Here is a 9,520-nt window from a genome sequence, read left to right as displayed (position 1 = left end):
CAAAAAAAAAAAAACCAAAAAAACAAAAGTCATCAATTCTCCTGTCTCATCCTCCCAGGTACTGAGATTATAGGCATGTAATACCATACCAGACCTGACTATGAATTCTCCCTCCCTTCCCTTTATTCCCTCCTCCCTCCCTCCTTCCCTCCCTCCCTTCCCTTTGTATGAGACACTTATAATCAAACCCAGGGCCTCATACATGGTAGGAAAACGCTCCAACCATTTTGCTGCACCCCCTACCCTCCTGTCAACGTGCTCTGATCTGTTTCCTCCCTGAGGTTGTTGTGAGTTAAAGGAGTCTATAATCACCTCTAGCTGGGCATGTGGTAGGGCACATCTGTATTCTTAACACTGAGGCAGTAAGGCGCAGGAAGGACAGGAGTTTCAAGGCTATCCCCAGCTACCTAGGAAATTTAAGGCTAGCCTGGGCTACTTGAGACCTAGCTCAAATCCCTTTCACCTCTTCCCTCCCTAAAAAGTCCATTTGAGTTTGAATCCTGGCACTGTTGCTTGTTCCCTGGTGACTCTAAGCAGGTTATCTTTGGTCCTTGGACTTCGGTTCCTTTTTCCTTTGTGTGTATACCTCTGTGTCCACGTCCATGTGTGTGTGATGGTTTTTGTTTTTCTTTTTTTTTTTTTTTTGGTTTTTCGAGACAGGGTTTCTCTGTGGCTTTGGAGCCTGTCCTGGAACTAGCTCTGTAGACCAGGCTGGTCTCGAACTCACAGAGATCCGCCTGCCTCTGCCTCCCGAGTGCTGGGATTAAAGGCGTGCGCCACCATCGCCCGGCTGGTTTTTGTTTTTCAAGACAGGGTTTCTTTATGTAGCTTTGGCTGTCCGGGCACTAGCTCTGTAGACCAGGCTGGCCTTGAACTCACAGAGATCCACAGGGCTCTGCCTCCTGAGTGCTGGGATTAAAGGCATGTGCCGCCACCACCCAGTGTGTGTGGTATTTTATTGCATAGCTCAGGTTGGCTTCAGTGTTGGAATCCTGCCTCCACCTCTCAGAAGCCAGGTTTGCAAGTGTGCACCATCATTCCTGCCTGATTCTCAGTGTTGAAAGTGGCGTTGATAACATGTGAAGGGTTGTCCTGGGGGCTAGTGAGATGAGGTGGTGATTTCTGCCTCATGCCCAGCTGAGGGCAAACATCTGCATGCTGTATCTATAGGCCTATACTTGTCTCACTTAGTGAAGGGGGTTTGTCGGCTAGGGAGACATCTCAGCCAGGAAACAGCACAGCCTGAGTCTGGTTCCCAGAACACGCATCAAAAGCCGGTATGGTGGCATGTCCCTGTATCCCTGTGCTTCAAAGGCAGAGACAGGCGGAACCCTGGGGTTCACTGGTCAGCGGCCTATTTGACAAGTCCCAGACAACCAAGAAACCCTGTTTCAGAAAAAGAAAAGAAGCAGGAAGGGGGGACTCTGAGGAGTGATTCCTGAGATTGTTTTCTGGCTTTTACACACATGCACATATGCATTCAAAGTGTTCATGGAGGTCCATGAAGGTCAAAGAACTGGCTCCTGAACCCATGTTTCAATGTGGCCAATTTTGCATGCCCAATTTTGTATAAACATGCAGAGGTTAGTGTTTGTCAGTCACTCAGCTTGAAGCAGTCAGCCAGCTAAAATGCAGTCTCCCTGAAAGGTTACATTTTTGAACCGACATTGTCTCCTCCCCCAGAATGGATTTGTAGCACAGTGTGGAGGGCTTTTGTTTTGTTTTGTTGAGACAGGGTAGGTCTTTCTTTCTTCCTTCCTTCCTTCCTTTCTCTGAGACAGGGTCTCTATTATGTAGCTCTAGCTGTCCTGGAACTTGCTATGGAGATCGGATTGGCCTGGAACACACAGAGATCCATTTGCCTCTGCCTCACGAGTGCTGGGATTAAAGGTGTGTGCCACCATGGCTGACCAGTCAATGGTTAGTTTTGTTTAAGATCTGATGGGATTCTTGAGCAGAGTTCTGGCCAACCCACTCTTTTTCAGACAGCTAGATGGTAAAGCACAGGTCTGAAGCCAGAGGTCTAGAGGGTTGTCCCTTCTTCCATATTGGACTGCCTGAGCAGTTGGGGAGTTCCACTGCCACTTTGTGCCCCAGTTTTTTTCTCTGTGAAATAGGACCACCAGAGCCTTCCACACAGCTACCAGTGTAATCTTTCTTTTCTTTTCTTTCTTTCTTTTTTAAATTTTATTTTGAGATAGGGTTTCTCTGTAGGCCTGGCTGTCCTGGAACGTGCTCTGTAGACCAGGCTGACCTTGAACTCACAGAGATCTGCCTGCCTCTGCCTCCCGAGTGCTGGAATTTAAAGGCGTGTGCCACGCCGTGCCACCTCCGCTGCCTCTGCCACCACCACCTGGCAAGTATGATCTTTCACGCAGCCCTTCCCAGAATAGCCTTGGGGACGTTCTGTTGAAGACCAACAGAGTGAAGGCTGGGGAGATCTCTGTCTGAGGGGAGGAATCTTAACCCTTTTGTTTTGTTTTCTTCATCTCTAAACCAGGGTCATGATGTTTGAAGGAAAAGCCAATGAGAGCAGCCCCAAGCCAGCTGGCCCCCCTCCCGAGAGAGACATTGCCAGCCTGCCCTGAGGACCGGCCTGGACCCTCCAGGCCACCGTCTGCCCTTGGCTCTCTGCTTTCTCCACTCCTTGTCATCTGTCTTCTGTGTTTTGTCCTAATGGACTCATTTCTTCTTCATTTCCGTTTCTTTATGGACGCACATGTTACCTGCCTTAACGAGGCTGGGGAACCCTAAGCCTCAGGGCCCCTGCTCTCTGCTTCCTGCTGCCCTGCCCTCCCTACACAGAAGGGCTGACATCAAAACTGGAGAGGGTGTGGAGGCTGCACACCTGAGTTCCCATGTTTGAAGAGGGTCTTGCCCATCAATTCATCTTTCTAGGTTTCTCGAGACAGTGTTTGTGTGACAGTCCTGGCTGTCTTGGAACTTACTCTGCAGACCAGGATGGCCTTAAACACACAGAGATCCACCTGTCTCTGCCTCCCAATTGCCGGGATTAAAGGCATGCGCCACCACCGCCCAGCCTCTTTCTAGGTTTCTAAGCTAAATTCAGGCCGCAGGTTTGACCCTGTTGCCCCTCCCCTCTCCCCACTCTCAAACAGTCCTGAGCAGGCACAAAGCTCCAGGGTGTTCCTGGGTGCCTCACAGACGCAGCTGATTCCCCTTGGTTCTTGCCACTCTCGGTCCTCAGTGACGTGACACAAGGTGGGGAATGGAAGAATTGGAGTCCTTCAAAGAAACCAGAAGGAACTTCTGACTTTACTTCTTGTGACCACACCTTTACAGACAGCTCAGAGGGACAGTGCAGTTCTGCTGTCCCTTGTTGGGCAGGAAAGGGTCTCAGAGGCAGAGGTGAAGATAGTGGCTTTGGGGAGCCCCACTTCTAGGGAGGATGCTGAGGGTGCCAGGGCAGAAGAGGAGTCAGATGATCATGATGGACCATAAACAGAGAAACAAGCTGACTGTAAGATGCCCTGAATCCGGCTATTTCCGCTCCTTCCTCCACTCACCGAGTCCTTCCTCCACTCACCGAGTCCTCCCTCCACTCACCGAGTCCTCCCTCCACTCACCGAGTCCTCCCTCCACTCACCGAGTGAGTCCTCCCTCCACTCACCCAGTCCTCAGCAGTTCTTTGCTCAGTGCCTATTCCAAGCTTTAAGTCCTACTCTGTCTTGATGTGTGCTATGTCCACCTCCTAGCGCCCTTCTCCAGGCACTCAAGACCTGGAGCCTGGGGATGAGACCGAGGTCACCTGCAGATTTTAGCCAGGTCATACCTCTCATTTCACTATGTGCCCTACAGGGGTTAAGGACCTTGCTGGAAGGTCAGGGGGTTAATCTAGAGAGAGCATGGACTGGCACCCAGGTGGTCAGGTGCATTGGTCAAAGGGAAGGGTGACTTATCTCCCAGCCTGATACTTGAGGAAGGTGTCACCCTCCAGACTGGCTGTGGGTTCAGATAAGGGCCAAGCCTGCCTTGGCAGTCTGTCTTCCCTTCACCTTCTTGACTGATCCTCAGAGACCATTTCCAAGAATTACTGCAGTGAGTATCAAACTTGACCCATCTTACCCGAGTGGGGACCTCAGCCTGACCCTGCCCGTGTTCTGGAACCTGTTGCCCTGGCCACTCAGGACAAGACACAGTCATTCAGCAAACAAATTTATCAAGCATTCACTATATGCGCTGAGTCCAGAACCCAACAGTGAAATGGGCTGACACATGAAACGTGGGTCTCCTGGGGAATCACACCCAGCCAAGGACAGTGTGATGTTAGGAAATGGGGAGGGGCAGCGGCAGCAAGAGGTCAGTAACCTGTAGTCCCAGGAATTCCAGCTGACTCGTGACTTGGGAAGACTGTTAGAAGAGCCTAACCCCTAAGTGGGAAAAGACTGGAAACCATTGAGCTAGTGTGATTTCCTGGGGCTCCTTAGTGTCCCACAGCAGCTGGAGACCGAAGCAAATGGCACAGAATGACTGGCCCAGTTATCCTCTGGTCTCAACCAGTCCAGCTCAGCATAGACCGTTTAGCTACGCTTCAAATGCAGTCTAGTTGATGTTTAAACCCCAGCGTTCCTCCCTGTAACAGAAAATCCTGTCTACCCTCACCCCATCTGTTGACATTTATGTTTTTTTAAAGATTAGCATCTCTCCCCATTCCTTCTGCCTTGTTCAATGGTTGGGTTGGGACCTTGGACTGTATTCAGCTGTCCAATTCTCTGTGACAGAGGAAGGTAGAACCAGTCAGGCTCAGTGGGTCCACAACTCATGGGATTACATAGCACCCCCATAAAGGACAGCAAAGGAGTGTGCCTCTGACCTCTGCAGGGTACAGGAAGAGGCTCTCTATTGGGAGGGGACCCTTCAGTTTTCTGTAGATCAACCCCTGGGAAGAGACTTAAGAATAAGCCTTAGAGGGAGGAGTTTGCATATATTTCAAGCTGTATCTGTCTTTTGGCTCCAGAATTCTTAACCTCTCTAGTTACGGGCTTAGCTTTCTTGGGACATCAGCTGTCTTTACTTCTGAAAAAGACCAAATCTAACTGGTGTCACCAGACACATAGGGACTGTCAAGCCAAGTATAAGTATGGCTTTGCCCTGTGATTCAATAGAATTTTGTCAGGTAGATAGGGGTGAATGACGTGTGTGCGTATGTATGTATGGGTGGGACACCATCTGCAGATTGGAATAAACTAGACACACTCACCAGTGTCTTTGTGTTTCTTGGGGACAGTTCTGGGCTTAGTAAATGCAAAAGAGCTAGCTGACAAAGGTACCAGTGGAATGAGTCCCAAGACCCACTTCTACTTGACTCTCTGTAGCCCTAGCTGTGCTGGAACTCACTTTGTGGACCAGGCTGGCTTCAAACTCAGAAATCTGCCTGCGTCTGCCTATGCGCCACACATTGTTGTAATAAAATAACACTGGGAGGAGGGGAGTGAGTGGGAATTTGGAAAATCTAGCCGGACTGTGGTGGTGCACGCCTTTAATCCCAGCACTCGGGAGGCAGGGGCAGGCAGATCTTTGTGAGTTCAAGGCCAACCTCTACAAGGCAAGTTCCAAAGCTACAGAGAAACCCTGTCTCGAACCCTACACACACACACACAAAAAAAAAACTAATAAATTTAAAAACAAAAACCACCACCACCACAACAAAAAATGTTGAGAGAAAGATGCTATGCAGCAGAGCTCATGTGGAGGGGTTTTTATTGCAGGAATGGGAAAGAGGGAAGGGAAGATATCAGCTTCTGGGGACAGGAATGGCAGGAGAGAAAGAAGGAAAGAGAGGGAGAGAGAGACAGGAGGTGGAAAGGAAACCCAACAAACATGCAACACGTAGTGGCTGCAGCTGAGGACGCAATCTGTCAGGACCCTAAGGGCAGAGCCAGTACAGACACCAGAATACTAACCACGCCCGGCTCTTATTTTACAATGAGAAGAGGCGTGGGACACATAAATAACTCGTTGAAAACAGCACATGACAGAATATGCCCTCTGGACCGGACACACCAGCTCGAAGTTAGGAACCTCTACATTTATTTTTCCAGAAAGTTCAACACCAGTTAGTACATCTAGGTCTTAACCCCTCTTGGCTGAGAGCCACTGGTTAATTTGTTAACCGTGTTGTGTGGAATTCCCTTATTTCATTAAACAATTCGTTTTTTTTCAGACCGGGCCTCGTGTAAACCAGGATAGCTAAGGATAGCCAAGTAGCAGAGGATGGCCCTGAGTTCCTGACCCTCAGGGCTCCACTTCCCGAGAGGTGATATTGGCAGGCACACACCACCATAACTGGGTTTCTATTAAAAGTCACCAAACCCCTACTGGAAGGTTAAAGGCGACACTGTGGATACGGTTTTTGCTCTGAAATGGTTGCCAAAACGTATCTTTACTCCTTTTCCGCTTCGTTTTCAGCTTGGGGCAAAAGGGACACGCCAGTCCACCTACTATCAGAATCTCTTTGCCCGCTCTTCCTAAACCTCTCAAAACTGTCCCTTGGACACAGTTTCAAGTTCCTAACTTCTCTGAGTCGGAAGCTACTAACAGCCCTGCAGATAGGAGATGCGGGTAATTTTCCAGTCTTTGATTGACAAAAGCGTGCGCCGAGCAACGAAAGAAACCTTCCGAAAACCGGTGTCGGCGCGCGTCTCGTGGCCACACCCCGGAAAACTGGCCAAGGGGGCTGGTGGACAGGCAAGCGCGCGACTTCAGATGAGCCCGCGACTGACTCGGGCCACCCCACAAACTGGCGTAGTTGACGTCAGCTATGCGCGCCGGAAGCGCGCGTCTGTCGCGCGCCGCTGGCACCAGGGAGAGGAAGTCGGGGCCCGAGTGGCCTGGGCTGTGTAGGAAAGGCTGCGGGCGGCAGCGGCAGCTTCTTGGACGCCTCGAAGGCGGCACGATGGGAGACGATATGGATGCCATAGTCCCTGAGCGGGAGATGAAGGTAGAGATGGGCTGGGGGCCTCCCTGCCTGCGGTAGCCCTGGAGTTGCCCTGGAACGCCCCTCACCCCCGCCTGCTTCCAACAGTTTGTCAGGTTCAGAGCGCCCGCCTCACAGCGGCCGCAGTCCTGTGCGTATCGCTAGCGTGAGTTCTCTCCAAGTGCGGGTCACTTGCCCTTAGGTGGGCTTCGCCACGCCTCTTAAGTTACCCTTGCTACTCTCATGTGCTGGTCGCCATAGAAGTAACAACGACTTTTTGTTTATTGCGTGCGAGGTGCTGTGGCCATCGTCACCATAGCCCCTACAGCTAGCTCTTAAAGAGAGCAAATTGAAGTTCTGAAAATAAATTATCCAAAGTCACGTGGCCGAAGCCTTCAGTCTTATTTTAAGACAGGGTCTCTTGTAGTCCCACTAAGTTGGCTTCTGTCTGCTTGAGTCTGGTCTTGCGCTCTTGATGCCCCTGCCTCCACCTCCCAAGTGCTGGGATTATTGGTGTGCATCATCACAGTTGGTGTAGCCCCTCGCTTAGCTTTCTCCATGCTGATACTTGAAGGTGGTCCAGACTACCCAAGGTGGAACCAAGAAACACTTCTGCCTTCCAAAACCCCTAGTTAATTGGGATAGAAAGACAGTTTGGCCCTGGAAGTCAGCTCGAAGGCAGGAAATTAAAGGGAAGGCACTTGGCTGTAATGATAAGAGGGATGCCCCTCCTCCCCACGTGTGGATACTGTATTGATAGTTGACTTATATAATCTGGCAGAATGAAAACACAGAACCATAGACAGCTGAAAATGAGTGAATTGCAGAAAGGAGTTAGCCATTTGTGTGAACAGCGCAAATCGCTAAAATGCGTGTACGGGAGAGTGGCCCATATCATGCTTAGAAATAGTGGCTCTTTTCTGGAGCACCAGCGCCTGTACTGAGCCCCCTGATGGGCATGGGTCATGTTCGTCAGCTATCCTGGGGTGGAGAGGCCTTAGAACTACAGGATGAGTAGCAGTGTTGCTGCCAGTACCAGAAAGGAGAGCTTTTTTTGTATGCTTCATCACACTGGCTCTCCACACAAAGGCCATCAAGACCCAGTAATATAATCATGACTATTAGGTTGATAATCACAAAGATGTGGGGAAAGTTGTGCGATCCTTTGCCCACTATATTCAATTAGATTTGAGAATACATCCGTCTATCTTTGTGTAAATATGCATTAAACATGCACTATGAGGAAAATAGTATGTGTGGTTGTGCCAGACACTGTTTATGAGACATATCATATGGCTCAATAGAAACAAATTTTCTCTTGGAGCTGTCACATTCTTTTCACTAAAACCCTGACCTAAAGATGGGTTTATTGGGTGGGGTGGGGCACAAATGCAGCTTAGCAAAGTGATTACAGACTAACAAAGTGTGGGATTGTTGGATCCCCAGGAACTGGAGTTACAGTTGTGAGCTGCTATGTAGATGCTGGAAACTGAATCCAGATCTTTTGGAATAGCAGCTAGTGATCTTAACCACTGAGCCCTCTATCCAGCCCTTGGTATTTCATTCAACAAATGTTAATGAATATTAAGCCACGCATCACCATAAAATATAGAGAGTCTAAAAACAAAATTGTTGGCCTCTGGGTAATAGTGTATTTTGTTATATTGAAATTGTGTTTATGGACTATAATAGTAAACACAATTTAATTTCTTCCTTCCTGGAAATTAATCTTGTTTCACCCCCAAAACAGGACTTTCAGTTTAGAGCATTGAAGAAAGTAAGGATCTTTGACTCTCCTGAGGAGTTGCCCAAGGAGCGCTCGAGTGTGCTTGCCATATCCAATAAGTATGGTATGCTGTTTGCTGGTGGGACCAATGGCTTGTGTGTTTTTCCTACCAAAAGCCTTCTCATCCAGAACAAACCTGGCGATGATCCCAATAAAATTGGTAAGCACTTTGACATATTGTATAGCAGAGATGGCCTGTGGTGGCATGCTAATCGACTTGTTTCCTTTCCGAGACACAGTTTTAATGTGAAAGTTAAAATTGCTTTTATGCTTAAGATTGCCTTGCAGAGTAGGGTGCCAAAAGCCCTGCCTTTCTGAGTTTTCTCTTTAACCCTCTGTGCTCCCGTTTCTGTGGCCTGTTCTCTAAGATCCGGGGAAAGAACTTACTGTTGTGCCATGCTTTTCTTTTGCTCAGTTGAACTTGAACTCTGGCTGTCTAGGAGAAGGCATGACAGAACCAACCCAACAGATGGAAATGTGTATTTGGGGCATTGTAGCAAAAGCCTCTTCAGCAAGGGCAATAGGAAGTCTTGGAATATTTAATGTATCATTACCTCCTTATAGGAAAGTTAAGCTGGACAGTAGTGATCCACACCTTTAATCCCAGCCCCAACCCCAGAGTCAGAGGCAGGTGGATCTCTATGAGTTCGGGGCCAGCCTGGTCTACAGAATCAGTTCCAGGACAGCCATGGAAAAACCCTGGCCTGGCCGGGCGGTGGTGGCGCACGCCTTTAATCCCAGCACTCAGGAGGCAGAGGCAGGCGGATCTCTGTGAGTTCGAGACCAGCCTGGTCTAC

At 49.2% G+C, this 9,520-nt stretch overlaps 2 protein-coding genes across 3 annotated transcripts in view; both read left to right on the top strand.

Annotated features, from left to right (window-relative positions):
• The window catches only part of Aif1l (allograft inflammatory factor 1 like), a 26,565-nt gene extending 21,345 nt beyond the window's left edge, over positions 1-5,220 (top strand). Inside the window, exon 6 of the mRNA XM_005346092.3 lies at positions 2,501-5,220. Coding sequence (XP_005346149.1) covers positions 2,501-2,588 — 88 coding nt within the window. The 3' untranslated portion in view covers positions 2,589-5,220. The remainder of the gene's footprint in view (positions 1-2,500) is intronic.
• Positions 5,221-6,821: 1,601 nt separating this feature from the next.
• Nup214 (nucleoporin 214) overlaps positions 6,822-9,520 on the top strand; it is an 83,628-nt gene continuing 80,929 nt past the window's right edge. For both annotated transcript variants that reach the window (XM_005346090.3, XM_005346089.3), the window contains exons 1-2: positions 6,822-6,961; positions 8,688-8,883. In XM_005346090.3, the coding sequence (XP_005346147.1) occupies positions 6,917-6,961; positions 8,688-8,883 (241 nt within the window). In that variant the 5' untranslated portion in view covers positions 6,822-6,916. The remainder of the gene's footprint in view (positions 6,962-8,687; positions 8,884-9,520) is intronic.

Source organism: Microtus ochrogaster, chromosome 4 (genome assembly GCF_000317375.1).
Source record: "Microtus ochrogaster isolate Prairie Vole_2 chromosome 4, MicOch1.0, whole genome shotgun sequence".
In the NCBI taxonomy this organism is placed as follows: domain Eukaryota; kingdom Metazoa; phylum Chordata; class Mammalia; order Rodentia; family Cricetidae; genus Microtus; species Microtus ochrogaster.
Note: the sequence above shows the minus strand (reverse complement) of the source record. Positions and strands in the feature narration are given on the sequence as shown.